A 25740-nucleotide genomic window follows, 5' to 3' on the forward strand; every position below is an offset into this window, starting at 1 on the left:
TTATTGCCAAATTCAGACTTAAATTGAAGAAAGTAGGGAAAACCACTAGACCATTCAGGTATGACCTAAATCAAATCTCTTGTGGAAGTGAGAAATAGATTCAAGAAATTAGAGCTGATAGAATGCCTGAAGAACTATGGACAGAGGTTTGTGACATTGTACAGGAGGTAGTGATCAAGACCATCCCCAAGAAAAAGGAAAGCAAAGAGGCAAAATGGTTGTCTGAGAAGAAGAAGATAAAAGAAGAGAAGCTAAAGGCAAAGAAGAAAAGGAAAGACATAGCCATCTGAGTGCAGAGTTCAAAAGAATAGCAAGGAGAGCTAGGAAAGCCTTCCTCAGTGATCAATGCAAAGAAATAGAGGAAAATAATAGAATGGGAAAGACTAGAGATTTTGTCAAGAAAATTAGAGATACCCAGCAAAAATTATGGTATTGTGCTCATGCAAAGATCGGCACAATAAAGGACAGAAGTGGTCTGGACCTAACAGAAGCAGAAGATATTAAGAAGAGGTGGCAAGAATACAGAGAAGAATTGTACAAAAAAGATCTTCATGACACAGATAACCCTGATCATTCACCTAGAGCCAGACATCCTAGAATGTGAAGTCAAGTGGGCCTCACGAACAAAGCTAATGGAGGTGATGGAATTCCAGTTGAGCTATTTCAAATGCTAAATGATGATACTGTAAAAGTGCTACACTCAATATGCCAACAAATTTGGAAAACTCGGCAGTGGCCACAGGAGTGGAAAAGGTCAGTTTTTAGTCCAATCCCAAAGAAAGGCAATGCCAAAGAATGTTCAAACTACTGCACAATTGCACTCATCTCACACGCTAGCAAAGTAATGCTTAAGATTCTCCAAGGGAGACTTCAACAGTACGTGAACCGAGAACTTCCAGATGTTCAAGCTAGATTTAGAAAGAACAGAGGAACCAGAGATCAAATTGCCAACATCCACTGGATCACAGATAAAGCAAGAGAGTCCCAGAACAACATCTATTTCTGCTTTATTGACTATGCCAAAGCCTTTGACTTTGTGGATCACAGCAAATTGTGTAAAATTCCTCAAGAGATGGAAATACCAGACCACCTGACCTGCCTCCTGAGAAATCTGTATGCAGGTTAAGAAGTAACAGTTAGAACCAGACATGGAACAACAGACTGGTTCCAAATTGGGAAAGCAGTACGTCAAGGCTGTGTATTGTCATCCAGCTTATTTAGCTTAGATACAGAGTACATCATGTGAAATGCTGGGCTGGATGAAGCACCAACTGGAATCAAGATTGCTGGAAGAAATATCAATAACCTCAGATACACAGATGACACCATCCCCTTATGGCAGAAGGCGAAGAACTAAAGAGTCTCTTGATGAAAGTGAAAGGGGAGTGAAAAAGCTGGCTTAAAATTCAACATTCAAAAAACAAAGATCATGACATCCAGTCCCATCACTTCATGGCACATCAGTGGGGAAACAATGGAAACAGTGACAGAATTTATTTTCTTGGGCTCCAAAATCACTGTAGATAGTGACTGCAGCCATAAAATTAAAAGACACTTGCTCCTTGGAAGAAAAGCTATGACCAACCTAGACAGCATATTAAAAAGCAGAGTGATAACTTTGCCATCAAAGTTCTGTCTAGTAAAGTCTATGGGTTTTCCAGTAGTCATGTATGGATGTGAGAGCTGGACTATAAAGAAAGCTAAGCACCAAAGAATTGGTGCTTTTGATCTGTGGTGTTGGGGAAGACTCTTGAGTCAAGGCGATCCAAGCAGCCAATCCTAAAGGAAATCAGTCCTGCATATTCATTGGAAGGACTGATGCTGAAGCTGAAGCTTCAATTCTTTGGCCACATGATGCAAAGAAGTGACTCAATGGAGAAGTCCCTGTTGCTGAGAAAGATTGAAGGCAGGAGGAGAAGGGACAACAGAGGATGAAATGGTTGGATGACATCACTGACTCGATGGACATGTTTGAGCAAACTCCAGGAGTTGGTGAAGGACAGGGAAGCCTAGTGTGCTGCAGTCCATGGGGTCTTAAAGAGTCAGACACAACTGTGTGACTGATCTGAACTGACCTGATACCATCCTCCCTACCAACTAGTCCTTGGTAGAGACTCCAGGACTCTATTCCTTAGTCACTCAGGAATGATTCCAATGGGTAGAAGTTCTATTGCTCTAATTGATCAGATCAGAAGGTAACTAGGTTTTTCTATGGTATTGATTCTCAGACTCTACCATGCATCAGAATTGTTTGGAAGACTCATTAAAACACACAAAGCTGAGCCCTACCTTTAGAATTTCTGACATAGTAGTTCTTGAGTGGGGCCTGAGGGTTTGCACTTCAAACAAGTTGCCAGGTGATGCTGCTTCTGGTTCAACCCTACACTTGGAAAATCAGGAATTGGCAAGCTCAAAACTCAAGTTCTTTGGTGTTTTCTTTTGCTTGGAGAGTCATTTGTTAACCATCTACCATAACACCAGTTCACATGGTGAAAGAGTACAGCCAGCACTCTACACCTGCCAGTTATGGAGGGCTGGCTGTACTCATTGTAGCCTGCTATTTAAATGAGGGACTTAAGCATCCATGGATTTTGGTACCTGGAACCAGTCTTTCCATGGATAGTGGATTTTGAGGGACAAGTGTACAGATAGCCTGAATTGTTTCTTGGATAATCCTGCTTCATTTCACTGAGGTCCAAGTCCACAGAGGACGGAGTATCCTATACACAGGCCATGAAGTTCAAGAAGTCATTGATATCCAGGTGAAGCATCATGAGAAGGGCATTTCCTGTCTTGAACTGAATTCCTGAGTTCTCTCCCACAATATACATTAATTCAGCATATATCAATTGAACATCTACTTTGTGCAAGGACTGTGCTAGGTCCAAGATCCCTGATTCATAGTCTTTGCCTTCCAGGAACTGATGACCTAATAATTACTACTAGTGGGTGCTACCATTTTGTAACCACTGGAATTCCAGAATTCTCACAGTTTAATGACTCTCTTCTGTCAATTAAACAACTATTTTGATCTCATAACAAAGTTACTCAATCAAATATAACATTGTACCACCACACACTACTTTTACAAATTTGTATGAGTGTTCAAGGCATTACGCCAAATAAAATGAAATATCTCTAACTTGGACTAATGTAGGAAGTTCAAAGTGCTTACAGTTACAGATATTTAAAAATGCTTGCTGTCTTATTATCCTCATACAGATAGAGCTGCTCAAGGAAGGTTAACAAGGGTTTAGCAGTTGAAGCTTTTAAAACATAATAAGAATGATTTTCAATCAACGTGTTAGTTGTTGTGTAAGAAATGATGTTCTAAATTGGCTTTAAAATATTTTTCCTTAAATAAGAAAGGGTCTATCCTTGTTTACCGAATAAGAGCTTGGCTTTCAAACCTTCATAAAAAGGAAAAAGGGCTTTTAAAATTTTATATTGGAGTATAGGTGATTAACAATATTGTGTTAGTTTCAAGTGTACAGCAAAGTGGTTCAGTTATACATGAATCTATTCTTTTTCAAATTCTTTTCGTATTTAGGTTGTTATATAACATTGAAGAGAGTTTCTGTACTATACTGTAAGTCCTTGTATATTGTCCATTGTTAATACAGCAGTGTGTACATGTCAATCCCCCACACTAAAAAAAAGAAAAAAAGGCTAATCCTACTTGTTGGCAGTGATACTGTTGAAAGATCTTGAAATGGTTTCTGTGCTTAAAAAGTATTCATCAGTCATCATAGTGCCTGAAATGTCAACAGTAGAGATGAATTTGTCTTGCACACCCACATGGTTGAGATATAACTACTCAGCAATAGAAAGGAATCACTGTTAATATATTCAGCAACCTGGGTGGCTCTCAAGAGCATTATGCCAACTGAAAAAAAGAAATCTCTGAAAAAAATCATAATGTATGATTTTATGGATACAAAATGTATGATTTTTTTAATATTCTCAAAATGACAAAATTGCAGAGTTGGAATACAGATTGGTGGATTCTAGGCATAGGGAATACAGAAGGGGGTTGAATGCACCTCTAAAATAGTAGCATGAGAGAGATCTTTGCAGTGATGGAAGAGTTCTGTATCTTTATTTCAGTGGTAGTTACAAGTCAACATACTTGACAAAATAAGACAGAACTGTACACACCTTATCCATGACTAGGTTCCTTTCAATGTGGTACTGGGGTCACAAATGCTGTACATTAATGCATACATATGGAGTCTAGAAAAATGGTACTGATGAACCTATTTGCTGGGCAGGAATAGAGAACATTGAGGACACAGTGGGGAAAGGAGGGAATGGGACAGACTGAGAGTAGCAGTGAAACATACACATTACCCCATGTGAAATACATGGCTACTGGGAAGTCGCTGCATAGCACGGGGATCTCAGCTCAGTGCTCTGTGATGGCCTAGAGAGATGGGATGGGATCGGGGGGAGGTTCAAAAAGGGGTGGACGTATGTATACTTCTGGCTGATTCACATTGTATGGCAGAAACCAGCACAACATTGTAAAGCAATTATCCTCCAATTACTTAAAAAAAAAAGATGTAACCATTGGGGAAACTGAATGAAGGATACACTGGACCTTCCTGAATCATCTTTGCAACTTCTTGTGAATCTGTAATTATTTCAAAATAAAAAGGATTTTTTTGTTTTCAAACAAAACTGAGTTTCTTTTCAGCTTAAAATTCTCTAAACTGTCCAGGTAGCTCCTTTGGATCTGCCTGTAACGTGGGAGACCCAGGTTTGATCCCTCGGTCGGGAAGATCCCCTGGAGAAGTGTATGGCAACCCACTCCAGTATTGTTGCCTGGAGAACTCCACGGACAGAGGAGCCTGGTCCATGGGTCACCGGGAGCTGGGCACAACTGAGCGACTCACACACACACACACAAAGTGGAAATAGTGGAAATAGCAGAGGAGAGGACTAGGTAGAAAGAATTTACTCTGGAAAAATATTGAAGCATTTTGTGTACAATGCAGGTATTTTATTTAATCTTAAACCTTGTGACTGTAAATATGATTAGTTTGGTTTGATAATAACTTTCTCCAAAGAGCAGAAGCCCACAAACAAGAGCAACCATGATAAGAGGAGCCTGGGGGGAACAGGGAATTCAGAAAATTAGACCAAAGCCAGCAGGGGTGACTATTAGAGTCTTAGAAGGAGCACATCATGGTAATCCTACAACAGAAAATTCTGACTTCAGAGATTGTTGAGTGTCTCCTTATGAATGTCATCCCCAATCAGAGAGACTGATTTTGCATCAGCCATTCTGAAATGATGGACCTAGAAAGAAGACTATCTCCACTATAGCCAGTCTTCTAGCTACCTACCCAGCCAAGGCAGGCAAAGTTTGGGGTTTTAATATCTGATACCAGCATTATCTCCTCAGGGGTGGCCATACTTGAATGAATGCATTTACTCGAGCTTTATTTTTTATGGGCTGATGAGGTAATAGTTAAAGACAATAGAAAAAGGTTAAAATAATATGAAATTCTGAACTTCTGAAAGGGTCAGCCTTAATAGTCCCTGTCAACTGGCAGTGATCCCAGTGGTGTTTCTGCAGATTTATAGACCAGGCACACGTAATTATCCTTTCCTTTAATAACAGAGTAAAACATCACACCCATCTATTTCCCAGGTGGGACTGCTACTGCACACTCTGTTAAACAGTTATCATTCTCACCAACTCCCTTGAGAAATGATCCTAGGGCACAACTTCAGTTTTCAAGGGTTCTGTTGGCCACTTAAAATACTCTTGACCAAGTGTCATTTAATTAAGTGAAAGCAAACAGTGGAGAATTGCATAGAAGGTTTCTCTCAGCCGGATGCTTCTCCTAGGTAATGTAATATTAATATGTTAAAGATCATTGATAAATAATAAAAAGTCGTACTGCCCACAGGGACGAGGTCCTGTAGTGTGACTTATTCCAACACTGGGAGTGCAGTGCCCCCTAGCAGTTCCTGTAAGAAACGTTGTCCTCAAAGTGCATTAGATTTAGCAAATGAGGAGCTCCCAGAATTGGCACTACTCTCAGGCTCAAGTGGGTAATTTGACAATTGGTTTTATCTTTTCTGAACCATTAGGAACCCACTGAAGTTTCACTTTGAATGTGCACTAATTTTTTCCAGTGCCAACAGAGGTTGGATTCTAACAATGCCCTAATGGGACCTTATCAATAACTCTTAAAAATCTGATTCTCTGTGAATATTAAATTAAACAGCCTCCTTTTGCTTTGCCTTCAAGCCTCTTGTGAGCTGAAGGTTGGGAATTAGAATAAATATAGGAGACAGACACAGAAAGTGTCATCTCACAAGCTTGAGGGCATCTCAGGTGTGAAAGATGGCCACAAAACGGCAGAGTATTAAGAAATCTATTGATGGGTCAAGTATTCAAAAACAGACGAAGGTCTGACAATTTTGCCTGCAAAAACACTGCAGCTTATAGCGGCAACTGATAGATTTGTAGAGTTAGATAAAACTAGAAGTACATTTAAGCAAGTTGAACAAACAAGGAGAACAGATATAAATTTGTATTTCCTTTTTTTTGTTAGTGAAAGACATTCAAAGGCAGTCTTATCTCTAGGATATCCCAAAGATAATAGGCACATACATAGTACAGCACAAATGCTTTTGAAAGTGGAATGTGCATTTTCTGCCTCTGTGTGGCCGATATCATGCTATTTCAAAGCCCGTAAAAGCAATATATAGTTTTTTGACAAATATACCCATGTGTTGTGCACGGTTTGATTTATGTAAACTCATTTCGAATGCAGTTGCAGAATTCCTCCTATACAGATGAAAAATGTCTGCCTAAAGTGATAAAAATATATGTGTGTAGAAAGATATAGTTTTAAGAAGGAATTTTTATATGTTAACAGATTTGTAACTCTATTTCACACAATACCCTTTAAAAAAAAGCTTCTAGAGACTTGTTTTTTTTTTTTTTTTTTACACCTTACTGTGTCAGTTCAGGTGTTTCCATAAAATGAGAGTGAGTCTATTCTGATATAAGAACCTTTGTGTGTTGAAAATTAGCATGTGTGGAAGTGGTGAATGGAGAAATGAGATCAGTATAACAGATGCTTGCTTTGCCCATGCATTTCACTGGTTCCAGCAACCAAGAAAAAAAGCCCACTAACTCAGGTCAACACAAGGCTAGTCAAGGCAGATAGCATACTGACTGTGTCTCATTTAGCCCATATTCTTCCTCTTGACTCAGTTTTGGCCATGTTTCAACATGACTGTGTTTAACAGTGTGTCTCTCCGAGCTTTTCTGCACTTTGTACTTGTTTTATAGTTTACCATTCTCAGCTCTTCGCTTTCCTGGCTTCCTTGTTTCACCAAGCTGTCTTCATATATATATACACACACACTGAAGTCCTGTTTTGTTTTGTCTGTTTGTTTTTTGGGTTTTGTAGTATTTATCTATTAGGAATTTAAGCTGTCTTTTTAATCATGCTAACATATTTACTAGAATGATTATTGTTTTTGTTAGTATTCCTGTTACATAAATATTGACTAGGTCTGTCCTGACCTTATATTTCTCAGAACCCTATAATTTTCATTTTATAATTTTGCAGATTATACAGGGAATGCATTTATCTCATTATAAGCACAAGCATTTGTACTTGCAGTCTCTTTATTAGTTGCATTTATCATTATGGAATTACTCTTTGAATTATAGACTTCCCTCATGAATCCAAGGCACATGGATTGAAGTATCAGTTGCCTACTAGATTCATTTATATAATTTAACCTTCACTGAGTAAAGTCAGCCTCATGTGTATATTACAACGCCGCATTAAAAAGTAACCTTCCCATCTTTCTTTCTTTCTGTACACTGAAAATATTTTCGTAACAGAAGCACTTAATGAAGGTTTAATTTGCTTCTGCTGAAACCTTTTATTTTTTAATCACTAACATATGGTTTGTGTACATTTTAAAAAGTTGATCCCCATCCTCCCCACCCACATACATACATACTCATTCCCTGTACTCTTCTAAGTAATATGTGGCTAGTGTTTGTATTTAAATTTCACATTCAACATGGTATGAAATTATAAATTCCAGCAAGTCAAGCTACAGTGAGTCAGGGATTTTTAATATGATAATAGCTCACAACAGACCCTAAAACATTAGTGCAATTAATGCAGAAGGAAATGGGAAATTTTCAGAAAGGTTTCTTTTATATTTCTTTAAGGATATAGAGGAATATCTTTTGTTTTAAGAAGGAAATTATTTAATGTTATTTCCATGTAACTACATATTTGATGTCAACATGAATGATTTTTTTAGAATATTGGTAGCTAGCACAGAATAGAGTTTTCTAAGAGCAAGTCACAATTTATCCTGCAAGAACCAGGCATTGCATTAGGCAGTGATAGTGGAGAGCTGATCTAAGTCATTATTTTTAAGGAGGAGCTCATAGAGGGTGATGCTGTAGACATTTCAGCACATCCTCTTACCGAGACCTGCTCAGAATGCTATGAGAGAGAACAAAGGCAGTAACTGTCAAGGAAGGGGTGCTTTCACCTACACAATCAGAAAAGTGCCTTATGGGCTTTTGTTTCATCTTTCCCTTTTGCTTCAGTAAAACTTAAAAAATTTTCTTCATCTGAACATAGAGTAGTTTTCATAAAGAATCCCTCACTATGTATAGTTTTGGAATAGCGGAAGATCTTCATGTTGGAGTTTACCAAATTCATCAAGCTGTAGACTTTCAATGGGTACATTTTACTGTATACAAACTATAGCTCAACTTTTCATAAATTCTTCAAAACTTCCAGTGTTACTCTTGTACTTCAGAAAAAAAAATTCAACTTCCTCACTTTGATGTAATAAGTGCATTACAGAAAGAAAAACTTTAAAGAATATCCAGTGGATTTTTTCTTTGATAATAATTATTTCATTTTCTTTATTCTCTTCCAGCTGTAGGTCCAGATTTTTCAAGAACCCTCTTAAAAAGGGTAACTCTTGTCAAAGTGGGAGGTGAAGTTGTCATTGAGTGTAAGCCAAAGGCTTCTCCGAAACCGGTCTACACCTGGAAGAAAGGAAGGGACGTATTAAAAGAAAATGAAAGGTATTATCTTGAAATATTTTAAGTATGTGGTTAACCCATAATAATTTATAGGTCTGTTGTTAATAGTCCTATAGGAAAGAATTTATGATCTGCTCTTCATGAACTAAATGTTAATCAAAGAGCTGAAGCTTTGAGAAAGAGTTGTAAATTAGCAGGTCTTCATATTAAGATTCTAGAAGGCCTTTCTTGCACAGGTAGACCACATGATCCCACATGTTGAAGGCTGTTGGAGTTGCCCAGAGATGTGCAACTGGAAATACCTTTTTTAATTTTGGCTTAAAATTTATTTGTAAGATTGCCCATCTTTCTCCATTCTACTAATACCTCCTTTCTTCCCCCATAAACAAGTAATTCCAGTTCTTCTTTGCTATGGCAACCCCTCAAATATTTGGCAGTGTCTAGTATATCTCTTGTTAATCTCTCCCTTTTTTTGAAACTGTCTTTAATTCCAGAACTCATTTTCAAATAACATGGTTTTTATTATTTTAATCATGTCTTTTTAAGAACTCTATTTCAAACTTATTTTTGAAAAGTTTTTTTTTTCTTTCTGATAGTGAAACTCTGCAAATGTGTGTTTCCTATTATACATGAATTATGTTTATAATGCATGTTCTTTTATGCACTGTAATTATATGGGTTGTTTGGGGGTTTAGGTCATATTGTGACAAATGGCAGGTATCTCTTAAAACCTTTTCTTGGCTGTTATCTCTATAAAATATCTCCCACGCCTTTCTGTAATCTACTCAGATCTGTTGGAAAATGGTAATTGTGCATGAGTCCGTCATGCATAAGATAACATTTACCACCTGTATACATAATGATTTTAATTGATGCTAAAGGTCAAGTACTCAAAGATGTCATGGGGAAGCCTGTAAAAATGTGTGCATATCAACTTTAACACCTGTACACCTTTGGATTTACATATGCAAAGTAGATCATCACACTGATGATGTTGTCCTTATTAATGATTTTTGCAAGCCCGATATGGTTTATAGAGGGTGTATTCATACATAGTAAATGCATAATATGTGTCTCTTTCTGATTTCTGTTATATCAAGAAAGTGGTATAGTTTACTGATTACTGACCTGACATTCAAATCTGGAGCCAAAGTTGGAACTTGAGAGCACAGTTTCTTATTTTATGTACCACATACATTGTTAGATAAAGGCTACATTTTAAAAGTTTTAATATAACATTGATATGAAGAAAAATATTTTAAAATAATATGAAAAAATGATATATGAACAAGTGAGGTTTGAATAACATGGAAGATCAATCCAGGAGAGGCTAATAAAATTTGCTACTGTCACAAGCACCCTACAATGTCTTAAAAGGAAATTTCTCATCCACACTGCATGCCCACCAGAGGTGTGCTGGGGGCTTTGCTGCTCTCCAAAACCTAGGCTGATAGAATAGCACTCTCTGGAACATTTAAATTGCAGACAGAAAGAAAGTGAAGTTGCTCAGTCGTGTCCGACTCTTTGCGACCCTGTGGACTATAGCCTGCCAGGCTCCTCTGTCCATGGGATTCTTCAGGCAAGAATACTGGAGTGGGTTGCCATTTCCTTCTCTAGGGGATCTTCCCAACCCAGGGATCGAACCCAGGTCTCCTACATTACAGGCAGATGCTTTATCCTCTGAGCCACCAGGGAAGACAGAAAAGAGGGTGGTAAACATGTGAAGTGAAGCACTTCTTTTTTGCTCATGTTTTGGTGGCCAAAAGAAGTCACTTGGCTCTTTCCAAATTCAACCCAACAGGGAAATTCAGTCTTTCTGTGTGCCTAGAAGAAAAAGGAAAGCCTAACTTTTTGAACAGTATTAATGATCACTCAACATGACTATAATTTAATCATTGCTATAGGTTGTTTAAATTAACTTTGGGAAAATGATATACCAAGAATTACTTTTAATAAGTGAATTTGACTTCTTCTATCGTTTGACTTACCACAAAGCTTATCTCTCTCCAACTTTTTAAATTTTTTCTTCTGACTTGATTGATAGGGTTCAGATATAGCCTCAACATTGCTATGGCACTGAAGGTATCTTTAAAGCAAGGAAACTCCCCATCATATCTCAGGGCCTGGTCTTTATCACCTCCACCTCCGCCATCATCAGGCACGACCCAAACTGTCAGTGTTAGCACTTTTTATCCCCATAGGTGCTGTGTCCTCACTGTCCTCTTTCTTGGTTCCACCTCTCTCACAGTGTATTAAACAGATAGATTGATTTTCATCATGAAATGAATTCAAAAGCTGACCAGGTGTAATTCATTTTTTATTTTTTTAATAAATTTATATTTTAAAAATTTAATGTTAGAACAGTATGGGCCACACATCCATGGACCAAGTTTACTCCATGGGCTGCTGGAGTATGAGAAAGATAAACTCAACTGAACTTCCTGTAATTTCTGTAAAGGGTAAAAAATAAGAAAGATATTACTGATATTTCCTTGTTGACAGAGAAGAAATTCTGCCATTTTCCTCTGTCTTTTTGATAAAAGAGAAACATAAGTAAGTGGATAAATGAAGAAAAGCAATCATATATAGGATTCCTAAGTGAAAAGTTTAGAATTCTTATTTTACAAAAGGACTGACATTGCTAGAACAACACAAAAGGAAAAATTTGTTGACTGTGTACAGTGTTAAGTAATAGCTTCCAATATACAGACTTGTAATTCTCTTTTGAGATGTGGAATCCTATGAATCAAAAGGCAAGCCATTAACATTTGAATGATTTTTAAAAATTTTTATTGAAGTATAGGTGGTTTACAATATAACATAACATGCTTAGTCACTCAGTCATATCCAACTCTTTGTGACCCCATGGACTGTAGCCCACCAAGCTCCTCTGTCTATGGGATTGTCCAGGCAAGAATGTTGAAGTAAGTAGCCTTTCCCTTGTCTTATAATGTTGCATTTATTTCTTCTGTATAGCAAAGTGATTTAGTTATACATACTATTTTTCATATTCTCTTCCATTATCGCTTATCACAGGATATTATGGTTTATCACAGAATATAATTCCCTGTGCTGTGCAGTAGGACCTTGTGTTTTATACATCCTATATATAATAGTTTATCTCTGCTAATCCCAAACCCCCATTCCTTCCCTTGCCTGCCCACTCTCCCTCTTAGCAACTATAAGTGTGTTCTCTGTGAGTTTGTTTTTATTTCACAGTCGATGTATCAGACTTTAGATTCTACATATAGGTGCTACCATGTTGTATTTGTCTTTCTCTTTCTGACTTACTTCACTTGGTATGACAATCTCTAGGTTCATCCATGCTGCTGCAAATGGCATTGTTTCATTCTTTTTGATGGTTGAGTCATATTCCATCGTGCGTATGTGTGTACCACATCTTTTTTTAAAAAAGTATTTTATTTATTCATTTGGCTGAGCTGGGTCTTAGTTGTGGCAGGTGGGATCTTCAGTCTGCTTGTGGTGTGCACAGGCTTTTTAGTTGTGGTATGCTAACTCTTAGTTGCAGCATATGTGATCTAGTTAGCTGGCCAAGGATTGAATCCAGGCTCCCTGCATTGGGAATGTAAAGTCCTCGCCACTGGACCACCAGGGAAGTTCCTATAGCATGTCTTCTTTTTCCATTCTTCTCTCAATGAACACAGGTTGTTTCCCTTTCCTGGCTGCTGGAAGTAGCACTACTAGTGAGCACAGGGGTGCATGTATCTTTCTGAATTACAGGTTTTTCTGGGTATATGCCCAAGGGTTGAACTGCTGGAACATACAATAAGTCTATTTTTAGGTTTTTTTTTTTTGAGGACCCTGCATACCATTTTCTGTAGTGGCTGCCCCAATTTACATTCCCACCAACAGTGTAGGAAGGCTGCCTTTTCTCCACACCCTCTCCAACATTTGTTATTTGTAGACTTTTGAATGATGGCCTTTAACATTTGAATAAGAGATGATTAATCTCAATTATGGAATATTGCTATAAACCAAGTTTCAGTGGAACAAAATTTATGATCAAGCACTACTTTTTATTAATGTTCTCCCTAGAGCTTATGGTTTGACTTAGGCAAATACTACTTAAGTGATTTTTAATTTCAAATTTAGCTAATCAGCTGCCTGCAAATGAGTTTACAATAAAAGCATAAGAAGCAACATTTTTTTTAAATGTTTACATTTTGATCTTATTCAAATTGTGGTGTTATAGTTACCTCAACGGGTATGGATTCAGAAATACTAGTTTAATGTTAGCATGTGAACAATTTAAAAAATACTTTTGTATGTGCTTACTTTGGTTTTTAAAGTCTTTAGAGATTTAAATAATATTTACAGGGGCCTCATGTATATTAAACCAATCATCTAAGTGAAAGATTTAATCTTTAATCTTTATAATTTCGTTATTGTGTAGGCAGTGTATCCATAAGCATAAATTTTTTTGTTGTTGTTTTCTTGTATATTTACCCAGCTATCAGAGTAAAGACAATATCAGGCATTTAAAACAGAGATGGTTTGTCACAAAGACCCAAGTACTTTAATTTTCAGGAGAGGCCTCTACTCACCACCAAAGCAGTGGAATTATTTGGATTCGTTGAGCAATTAAGCCATGTAACTGAAAAAGGTTGATGATTTTGTTTACTGTTTCTGGACAGAAGGCATTTGAGGCAGATGAGATTGATCTATTACAAACAAAAACATCAGAATTTAGAAATGACAGAATCATTAATAAAAACCTAGGCTCCTAGAATCATAAGGAGACATGAAACCAACTCACATGGGCTCTTTTGGTTGCAAGTGACAGAAACCCAACTCAGAACTGGCTTCAGTACAAAGCGAGTTCATTGGCTCCACACTTGAGAAGACCAGGGCCAGGCTGTGACTCGAGGTGTGCCTGGGTTCAGGCACTCACACAGCGACAGTGGGACTGGCTGGCTGGCTTCCTCTCTCGCTGGTGTCTTCCTCCACTTTGGCTCCATTTTCTGATGGGCTCTCCTCTCCTGTTGGTAGGATGGCTGCTGGTAGCACCATGCTTTCCTCTTTTCTAACTTCTCACAGCTGCAGAATAGATGCTTATGGCATGGGATAAACCTGCCTAGGTCAGTGATCTTCTCTGAACCAGTGACATTCAAGAGGATGTGATGCACTGATCAGAAGGACATGATCATATGCCATCCTAAGAGGCACTTGGGGAAGCTCCACCTAAGACCTTGAGGACTGAGAATGGGACAGGGGTTTCCCCAAAGAAACATAGGATCCTACAAACAGAAGAAGAGTAAGTGGACAGGCAACAGCAGTATCCGATTCCTACCCTAGTCATGGAGCTCAGCTTCCATTCCCAAACAGGGAACCCCACAATGGGTGGACCCTCACCATCCCTGGTTATGTCTAACATGAGGACCTGAGTAATTTTTAGAGTATTTCTTCATAACCAATATCCTTGTAATTTCCCCTCATTGTTTCTTGCTTTGCTTTCTGAAGTGATATTAAGAAAAAATCTAATTCTCTTCCATCATGCCTCTTCCCTTTATATACTGACATGCTATTCTCAAGCCATCTTTCAATTATTTTCCAAGTCCAAATCTTGATGTTCTTTGTATCATGTTATTTGACATCCTCTTACTGTCCTAAACATTTCTTTCAATGTCTTTCTGAAAGCCAGAATTAAATGTGCCATTCAGAATTAAAACAGTATTAATAAGGGAATAAGTATCTTGAACTCTGTAGCAAAGATTGATGATTATTATTACACTGTGCCCCTAAAGAGGAAAAAACATCTTCAGTTAACTTAGATTAGTAAGACAAACAAGTATACATCATAGAAAAACCACTCCCTCCCAATGATTATTTTAAACAATTAACTTAGTGCTTAAAGGGGTAAATCTAGTAGTCTGGAAAATTCACTTAGAGAAAATATTTTATTTCTCATTGAAGCTGAAGAAATTAGTGAAATGTTACTTTAGTTAACCATGTGTAAATAAAGCCTTCTTATTCTTACTCATGTTTAAAAATGTCTTTCTTTCCTTTCAAATGTTAGGCTAATACATTATGTCAAGCTAATGGATAATAATTAAGTATATATATACCACTGAATGTTTCCAGAAAGAATCTGAAACTTACAGCCTGCATCTCACAGGCATGGTTTCTGAATAGCAGAAGGGACTATTCTGCCAAACGAGCCGACATAGATTTCGATCAATGAACAAAGCATTCATTCAGTGCTTGCCATATGTTGAGCCCTTTGCCTGGCACTGAGGAGAGGGAGAAGGAGGAGACATAAGCCTAGCCCTCAAGATGCTCTTAGATTAGTGCACGGGCCCAGGAGCAAAATAACAATATGTTTTTCAATCATAGATGATATATTTAGAAGGATCATTGGATTTGAAGGCCAACAATAGATTGTGGAAGACGTGAATTCGATGTCTGTAGAGTTTAGGCTTGAACTCCCAGAGAAAACTGAAGGATTTTATGCAAGAGAGTACACTGTCATATACATGCTGCAGAAGGGTTGCTCTGCTTGCAACATGGAGAAAGAATCAGAGTAGAACAAGATTAGGAACACAGAGAGACCAGTTTCAGGCAGTATGCTAAAATGAAAACCAAAAGGACTTCAGTGTCAGTCTCCTGATAGTATAGGAGGGAAGACAGATATATTTTTTTTAACTTAAATGATTTATTAAGCAGAGATATTTTTAAAAGAAGAAAGGAAAAAAGAAAGTGACTCCTATGATTCTAACTTTGGAAAACTCAGCAGTGGCCACAGGACTGGAAAAGGTCAGTTTTCATTTCAATTCCAAAGAAAGGCAATGCCAAAGAAGGCTCAAACTACCGCACAATTGCACTCATCTCACACGCTAGTAAAGTAATGCTCAAAATTCTCCAAGCCAGGCTTCAGCAATACGTGAACCGTAAACCTCCAGATGTTCAAGCTGGTTTTAGAAAAGACAGAGGAACCAGAGATCAAATTGTCAACATCCGCTGGATCATGGAAAAAGCAAGAGAGTTCCAGAAAAACATCTATTTCTGCTTTATTGACTATGCCAAAGCCTTTGACTGTGTGGATCACAATAAACTGTGGAAAATTCTGAAGGAGATGGGAATACCAGACCACCTGATCTGCCTCTTGAGAAACCTATATGCAGGTCAGGAAGCAACAGTTCGAACTGGACATGGAACAGACTGGTTCCAAATAGGAAAAGGAATATGTCAAGGCTGTATATTGTCACCCTGCTTATGTAACTTCTATGCAGAGTACATCATGAGAAATGCTGGGCTGGAAGAAGCACAAGCTGGAATCAAGATTGCTGGGAGAAATATCAATAACCTCAGATATGCAATTGACACCACCCTTATGGCAGAAAGTGAAGAGGAACTAAAAAGCTTCTTGATGAAAGTAAAAGAGGAGAGTCAAAAGGGTGGCTTAAAGCTCAACATTCAGAAAACGAAGATCATGGCATCTGGTCCCATCACTTCATGGGAAATAGATGGGGAAACAGTGTCAGACTTTATTTTGGGGGGCTCCAAAATCACCGCAGATGGTGACTGCAAGTATGAAATTAAAAGACACTTACTCCTTGGAAGAAAAGTTATGACCAACCTAGATAGCATATTTAAAAGCAGAGACATTACTTTGCCAGCAAAGGTTCCTTCTAGTCAAAGCTATGGTTTTTCCAGTGGTCATGTATGGATGTGAGAGTTGGACTGTGAAGAAAGCTGAGCACCGAAGAATTGATGCTTTTGAACTGTGGTGTTGGAGAAGACTCTTGAGAGTCCGTTGGATCAGCCCTGGAATTTCTTTGGAGGGAATGATGCTGAAGCTGAAACTCCAGTACTTTGGCACCTCATGCGAAGAGTTGACTCATTGGAAAAGACTCTGATGCTGGGAGGGATTGGGGGCAGGAGGAGAAGGGGACGACAGAGGATGAGATGGCTGGATGGCATCACTGACTCGATGGACGTGAGTCTGAGTGAACTCCGGGAGTTGATGATGGACAGGGAGGCCTGGCGTGCTGCGATTCATGGGGTCGCAAAGACTCAGACACGACTGAGCGACTGAACTAAACTGAACTGAACTGAAGATTCTAACTTGAGCAGCTGGTAGATGGCAGAGCTATTGACCACAGTACTGGGAAGAGAAAACTAAGTTTGAGAGGAGAAGATAAAGAAATGAGTATTAACATGTAAAATCTGAGGTGCCTTCAAGTGGTGATGTCACATTCAGATTGGAATTCCCATTCAATGTCACTTTCTCAGCAAAGATTTTTCCCTCAAACCTATTTCAAATTGTAAACACCACCACCATCCTCTTCTCATGCTTTATAATTTTCATAGTTCTTACTACCTTCTAACATGCTGCATGTCTGCCTTTTTTCGATTATCTGTCTTCACCCCTCTCCGTTTAATGGTAATGTAAATTCCATGAAGACAGAGACTGGTAAGTGTGTGTGTGTGTGTGTCTTAAACAATAAAAATTTAGTATCTTATAGCCCTGGAGGTCATAAGTCAGAAATGATTCTCCTTGCATTAAAATAACACATTTCTTTTAATGTCTTTCTGAAAGCCAAAACTAAATCTGCCATTTGGAATCAAAATAGTATTGATAAAGAAATAAATAGTCTTATTATATCCTTAAGTAATGCATTCCTTCTGGAGGTTCTAGGGGAAAAATCAGTGTCTGGCTTTCTAGAAATCACCTGCAGTCCTTGGCTCATAGCCCCCACCCCCACATCATTGGAGCTAGCAAAGCAAGTCCAGTCCAGTAGAGTCCTCACATCAGATCACTTCAGCCTCCTCTTCTACTTTGAGGTTACTTCATGGTTACCAGGGACCCTTTGTGTTTTGTCCCTTTCTGTAATGCTAGCACCCAGGATGGTGCCTGGTACAGACTAAGTGTTCAGTGAATGAATGTCCAACAGGAAATGTGGGTCTGAGTTCGGGAGAGTAAAGACAGAGACCCAGATGTCATCAGTTGATAAGAAGCTGTGGAGTGTATAAGCACACCCAGAGAGTTGTGTAGAATGAGAACACCTGTGAATCAAAGAAAGCAACCTTGAGGAATGGCCACATGCAAAAAGTGGGTGGAAGCAGAGCACACTGGGAGGGGGATTAAGAGACGTGGGAGAACCTAGGAAACAGAAACCAAGGGAGCAGAAAGGTTCAAGAAGGAGCAAGTGCTTGCTGCTTCCAAGAGATGACAAAATAATGGCTCAAAGATGACCACTGCTTTGAGGAACCTTAACATCACCTCAGGGGAGCACTTTGAGGCCACTGTGGACATGTTTCAAAGACACAGTGAAATGGTATAATTGTCCATATTCTTAGGCATTTCTTCCCAGACTGAAATACATGTTTAGACCCACAGTATAATCAGATCAAGTCTAACATTCTGTGAGACTGTTCATACCAAAGAGGAATAAAATTCCTGGGTCTTGACTAAAGACCCCGCAGTCTTCTGCCACATCGGAATAAGATCATGGCCCTACTAATTTGCCTCTCTTCCCAGAAGTCTTTGGAAGAGTTGAAATTCATGTAATATGTGGAAGAAACTCTAAGCACAGGGCAGCAAAACTCTGCATTGTATATAAGGTGTGAAACCCTGGTCTAAAGATACTGGCAATCTGGGAGGCAGAGCACATTCGATGGCAGGTATTTGCCCAGAAGGTTGATCGAATCCTTGCATGGAAAAGAAAGTTTATTGCTTCAGGCATTCTGTTTCTCTTCTGGAGGCAGAGTGTCTATATATGTGCTCTTAATGAGAAACTCGCCCTCAGGATATCTCTTACAGTTGCTGCAGAGCCATAGAGCTCTGTTATTAGGAATTCTGCCCTGGGGAACAATTATGTTATTGCAAGAATTAGAGGCAGTTCATCTCCATAATAATGGAAATCCTGCCTTGGAGGCAAAACAACATCAAAGCAACTCTAGCATCATTGCTCTAGATAGAATCTGTTGCCCCGCTTATTGGTAATACTATTTCATTTTAATTTTGCATGTGCAGTCATGGAAATAGACTGAGCTTATCTTACTCTTCAATTCAGACCTGGAACTTTTCTCCCTTTCCTTCCGTTTGTCTCTCCTAGAGCCATGCATAAAATAGTTACGACTTTGAGCTCCCCTGAAGAGTAGTTGCAGAAGAGTTTAGAGACATTTGTTTTTTAAATGTGTGTTAATGGTACACAGACCCTGTCCTGTGGAGACTCCGTAAATTTAGCTCTCAGTCACCGGTCTTTTCTGCCTCAGTATAGTTATATCTTGTGTTATGACCAGGAATTAAAGTGACGTCCAAATTCAGGCAGGAGCTACCTACCACCTGATCTATTCATGTGCTCAGGGTTATTGGTTATGCCTAAGGATATGCTGGCGAGAGAACTGAATTTTTATATGGAAGTATTTAAAATTAGGTTCCCAATCTAAAGACAACACCTGATGATAAAATCCTTCCAGGTTTCTTCAGCATTCATTCTTTGTCAGTCAGTCCCCTGCCCCTGTCCTACTCTCTGCCCTTACTATCTTGTGTATGGACTTTGCAGCTGTTCAGCTAACCTCTTAATGGGTTTGTTTGGAACCAGCCTGTATTCAAATCTTTCACAAGATGAAACTTCCCGTATCACAACCCCCATTAATTAAATTCAATAAACATTTGTCACACACTTCCTTTGTACAGATTCATTTGAGCTTATGAACAACCTATATATGTATAAAACAACATATGTATGTATACTTCCCAGGTGGCGCTAGTGGTAAAGAATCTGCCTGTAATGCAGGAGACCCTGGTTCAGTCTCAGAGTCTGGAAGATCCCCTGGAGGAGGAAATGAAAACCCACACCACTGTTCTTGCCTGTAGAATCCCATGGAGAGAGGAGCCTAGTGGGCTACAGTCCATGGGGGTCACAAAGAGTAGGGCACGTCTGAACATCTGAGCCACATGAACAATCTAATTTAAATCTGAGTTCTACAGGTGCCATTTAAAAAGGGAGAGAATTTCTACAGTGGTTTAAAGGAAAGAGACTTTATCTTTTAAAGGTATGATTTTTTAACAATATATAAAATATCATTCTGTAGTCTCAACACACATATGCATATCCATATTTTGATAGACATGCAAAGAATAAGCCTGGGAGAATCTCCACTAAAATGTTAACAGTGATTTCCCTAGAAGTTGGTACTGTGGATTTCTTTCTCCTTCCTCCCCTCCCTCCCTTCTTCCTTCCCTATTTCCTTCCCACCTTCCCTCCCTCCCTTCCCTATAAATTTTGTTTGTGAGTTTGATTATTTTATTAATGCTTATTTCCCATAATAGTCTGAAATGCCCATGAGTAAAGATGCCATGTGTGTTTGAGCACATGAGTGCCCCCGACTCCTGGTAGACCCCAGATTCAGTATGCAGATTGCTGCTGAGCTGACTGCATTAGGACCAACAGAACTACATTTAAAAATACAGAATCCCACTCTAAGCCCAAAGATTCTAAGGAATTCTGAGATGAGACCCAGAAGTCTGAATTTGTTCTGAACTCTCGCACGTGATTTTAATGCAAAGCCAGGTGTGACACTGTATTAGTGGCTTCCCATTAGCCTCAGAGCAGACAGTCCATCACACAATCAGCAAGACCCTATACTGGTCAGGCTCCCGCCGTCCTGTCCCCACTGTTCTTTCTTACTCTTTCCTCAACCTGACTTCTTGAGCTGTGTGGACCTCCTGTCAGTTCTTCAAATGCCCTTATTCTTCCTGCTACAAACCTTTCAACACGCTATTCTTTCTCCCCCAAACTCTCTTACCCAGGGCTTGACAACCTACAGCCCCCCAGCCACATCCAGCCAGCCCTTCATATGTGTTTGCACAACCTGCAAGCTTGAGAATGGTTTTACATTTTCAAATGGTAAGACAAAATAGAAGAGGAAACATATTTTACAACATATCAAAATTAGATGAAATTCAAATTTCAGCATCTACAAATAAAGTTTTATTGGACACAGCCCCATACTATTCTTGAACAAATTGTCTAGGCTGCTTTTGTGCCCCAATGGGACAAGGTTGAGTAGTTGCAACAGAAACCACCTGGCCTGCAAAGCCTTGAATATTTACAATCTGACTCTTTACAGGAAAAAAAAAAAAAAAATCTGTCCCTCCATCCATCTCACAGCATGTTTTTGGCTCCTCTGTCCATGGAATTCTCCAGGCAAGAATACTGGAGTGGGTTGCCATTCCCTCTTCCAGGGGATCTTCCAGACCCAGGCGTTGAACCCTGCATTGCAGGTGGACTCTTTACCATCTAAGTCACCAGGGAGAATGGCCACTTCTACGGAGTCCATGAAATGCAAATTGAAGAGGAAATAAATTAGGTTGGAAGTCTGAATGCTGTCTCTTCTGTTTCAGTGGCTCCCAAATTTCACTTTAAGGAAACTTCTTTTCAGGCCCCCAAAGCCTTGCACTCCCTGGAGAAATCAGCCAGGGGAGCTTTCAAGGTGAAGACACAAAAGGTGAGGGGCAATGAGAGTGGAGAGTATATATCTGATCCTCTTCCCCAAATTTCTAGAAAACAAGTAAGAAAATGAAGCAATGGGAGCTCTTCATCCCAGGTTGAGGATCTGTGGTTTTATACTGACTGTGGTTTTGCAGAGGGCTTTTTATTTTAATTTGGTGATTATAAAAATGATTTTTACAATGATAAATGGCCTTGTGCAGTTGAAAGAGGAGAGAGAAGATAGAAATCCCAAGACTCACTTCCTAAGTTTTATAAAATTCAGCTATTATGACAGTATATACACACATGAAACAACTTGGAAACCACCAGTGAAGTTCAAATTAACATAATACCTTCCAAACAGAGCTAGATGACAGTGCTTAGGGAATACACAGAGAAGAGACTCAGAGTCAGGCAGCGTCTGCCAGAATTGGCTTCCAACAGGAAGTGAGTTTAAGCAGTTGTGAAAGAAAGTGGTCCACACAGGGCTGCAGAGGGGGAGGCAGGAGGTCTCTGTGTGGGGGCTCGTGTCTGTGCAAGATGAAGGGACAGACATGAGCAAGTCAAGAGGGATCCAGCCAAGTGGGAAACTGGGTGTCAGTCGAGTTTAGATGGAAGAAATGGAAGAATAATTGGTAGGGAAATGCTTCAGACTTTTCAACAAGAGATGATTAACACTTTGAAATAATGTTGACAGATATAAACTAATAGTGACAGAAACGCGGTGAGTCAGCTTGGCTCTGAAGAAGCTCCGAAATCTCTAGTTATTAAGTTGAAATGAGACTTTGATCTCCTTTTATGTCATGAGCACCTCCATGAATAAACCTTGGGCTTTGGGAATTGCTGGGGATTCAGGGTACTGGTTACCCTGGCTCTTTTCCTGTATTTCCTGGTTCTGCTGTGGCCATCACTTCTCTCCCGTTTGTGAGTAATAATATTACCTAGCTATTTTTCAGTCTTGACCATGCTCTCTGCTAAACACTTTATATACGTTTTCCTTCAGTCTTCAGAAAAACATTACGAGATCAGCCCTATTATGAACCCCATTCTTAGATAAGGAAACGTGAGCCCAGAGAGGGTATTCACCCTACCTGAGGTTGCCGAGTTTGGTAATATTAGGGCTGGTGTTCAAATCCATGTCTCACTTATTCCAGAAACTCTGTCTGTACCAGATTTGTCTGAGGAAGGAATGAGCATTAGGTGCTTCTCTCTACTTTAAGAGAGCATGGAGTCTCATGGTAAGTCAATAAGTGAAAGTGTTAGTTGCTCAGTCGTGTCCAACTCTTTGCAACCCCATGGACTCCTCTATCCATGGGATTTTTCCAGGCAAGAATACTGGAGTGGGTTGCCATTTCCTTCTCCATGGGATCTTCCCAACCCAGGGATCGAACCCAGGTCTCCCACATTGCAGGCAGATTCTTTACCATCTGAGCTACCAGGGAAGCTCAAGTCAATCAATTATTAGTAAAAATAAAACTCTGCTTTCATTACCTCCCTTTTCAAACTGGAATATTGCTGACAGCTTTAATATGGGTAAGTTGGCCAGAAGCAACCTTTACTGTTAACTCATTTCATATTTTCAGTGTTAAATTGGCAGCCTTCAGATCCATGGTTTCCTAGTTTCCTGGGGAAAGGAAGCATAATGGTCTGACTTCAGGGCTGGGTTAAAACCATGTAAGCCCCTTGGAGAAGAGGTAAATTAAGTCATTGAACTACCTTAGCAGTGCCTTTGTTCAGGGAAAATAGCTCTGCATCATCAAATGGGTTTAAGTGATCATGAAAACATTCAAACCAAAGTGGCACGTAATTAAGAGCGATTAGAACTGAAGTAATGTGACTGGATATTAAAACCAGAAAGGCAGTGTTTGTTCCTTCTCAGTAGAGACAAGGCAGATAAATGTGGGTTCCTCCTAACTTTGTCATCTCTAGAAATAGAATCTGCTAGACTGTGCGGATGCTATGTAAATATTGAAGGTCTAGTATCATGTACTATGTTTGACCCTCTATTTCTGTAGTGGAGTTTTATCCTCATATTTCAGTCACAGATATGCTAGAGTTAATTAGATCTCTACTAGTAAATATCCATCATGGTGTTTCTAAATCCCTTTTGCCAAATGATCTAATTAGAGCAACACTTGGCTCTCTGTATAATTACAACATATGGCACCTAGAGGGTACATATAGTAGAATTATAGGTTTCCTGATGAGAAATCCAGGTGGTGGATAAAAGACTCTATTAAACAAAGTTGCTGTGTGTGTGCATGTGTGTCTGTGTTGTAATGTATACAATTCCTCCACCTCTCCCCAGAATAATAAATATGTTGTAATTCAACCATCCTACCCACATGAGACATAATTATATCCTAGAATAGGCGTTTTAAACTTTTAAGTAAAACAAATCGTTGACAGTATTATCATAAATTATTTAACCCTACATACCTCTAAAAATTACCATGTGTATTAGTCAGCAATGCTAGAAGCAGCTCTATGTAAGAGGAGTTATTCGATGGGATGCGTTCTTCCATCCAGGCAAGATAACCTGCTCAAATGGCTGCAAAATATATAGCAAAAATAGTACTGAAGCCTTTGACCAGTGATAAAAGGGGATTTTTAATATCTGCTTACTATCTCTGAAAGTAGACTAACCGCTTGGGTAGATGATGAGTTCACTGTTATTGTGCTGAATTTGGAAGGCTTCACATCCAGAGGTACCCTGGACCCCACTTGGATGGGCTCCTAAGAGTCAGTGGGACACATCTTTTCCTAGACCACATTCACTGATGTCATGTTGATGACATTGACATGGTGGAAGTATTTACACCATGGGAAGTGGTATACATGGGGACATTCTTTCCATAGAGGGCCAGTTGTTAAACACTTACCAACATGTCATTACTTGCTGGGACATAACACAGTTCAGAGTTGGCAATGCTAGTTTGGGGTTCATGGGAGAGATTAAGACTAGATAAATTATCTTCTTTGAAGTGATAAGAGTGAGTAAGTTTCATTGAGAAAAAAAATGGAAAAACAAAAGAGATCTGATCTGAATAGATTCTTCTGAACTGTGACAACTGTGTGAAAGAGAAAAAAAAATCATAAGAAAGCTAAGAGGAGAATCAGGAAACTGGGGTGTTGGTAAGAAAGTATGGGTGTCGTAAATGACAGCATTTGACATTGTCAGTTATCATTGAGAGGTTTTAAAGCATGAGGACCTTCCTAACATAGTGCGCAGGGAACTCTGCTCAATGTTATGTTGGAGCCTGGATGGGAGGGGAGTTTGGGGGAGAATGGATACATGTATATGTCTGGCCAAGCTCCTTTGCTGTCTGTGTTGAGACTGTCACAACATTGTTAATGGGTTAGACTCCAATATAAAATAAAAAGTTAAAAAAGAAAGAAGACCTCAAACTATATTTTGAGAGGAGATAATGAAGTCAAAAGTAACCTTGAAACAAACACTTTCAATAAAAGTTCTACTGGCTGGATCTAAAGTTGGATGTAGTAACTGATTTTTGCAGGTGTCAAATAGCGAAAAGAGGAATATCAGATATACTGGAGAGGAGTGACTTGTTTGTGGCAAGAATCTTATTAGGATGGAGGACATTGGGATATCTCTATAGCCCGAGGGGCTCACACAAAGGTAAAGAAGGAGTTAACAGTGTAAGAGAGGGAGATATTCTCAAGGAGACAGGAGGGTATTGGACCTGAAATCAATTATTATGGGAAAGAAGGATGTGCCTGTCTTCTCTGACTTTGGGGAGAAAGAGAGGGTGGGTGAGGGCACAGAGAAGGAAGTATAAAGAGGGAGTTAAGGAGTTCCATATCATATGGCCTTCACCATGATCTTGATAAAATGAGAGTCAGAGTCATCTATGAAAGCGTGAGCATGGTGGGAGGCGGGAATTGTATGCCTGAGAAAAAGAGATGCCTGAACTGTCACCTATGGTCAATGTGACAGAAATTAGATAAGATTTGGATTGTGCTTTTGATATTTTTCAGTTGCTTCTGCACACATTGACTTTCCCATGTATTGATTTGCTCTAAAGGGTTTTATTCCAAAAGAGGTAGTTTGTTCCAAAGGATGCATAAAATTGTTTCAGAAAAAATGAAACTGCCTGCTCTTAACACCAAGAAAAATGTTTTTTAGGTGAATTCAATATGTTCTGACTCAGAAGAAAAAACAACGCACTTTAAAATAATTATTCCCCCTTGTCATTTTCTCAA

General features: G+C 39.1%; 1 protein-coding gene across 2 annotated transcripts in view; it reads left to right on the forward strand.

The window, feature by feature from the left end:
* The window catches only part of CNTN4 (contactin 4), a 1027325-nt gene that overhangs the window by 853812 nt on the left and 147773 nt on the right, over positions 1-25740 (forward strand). For both annotated transcript variants that reach the window (XM_040245968.1, XM_040245967.1), the window contains one exon: positions 8947-9097. In XM_040245968.1, the coding sequence (XP_040101902.1) occupies positions 8947-9097 (151 nt within the window). The remainder of the gene's footprint in view (positions 1-8946; positions 9098-25740) is intronic.

The sequence above is a fragment of the Oryx dammah genome, unplaced genomic scaffold, assembly GCF_014754425.2.
Source record: "Oryx dammah isolate SB20612 unplaced genomic scaffold, SCBI_Odam_1.1 HiC_scaffold_9, whole genome shotgun sequence".
NCBI lineage: Eukaryota > Metazoa > Chordata > Mammalia > Artiodactyla > Bovidae > Oryx > Oryx dammah.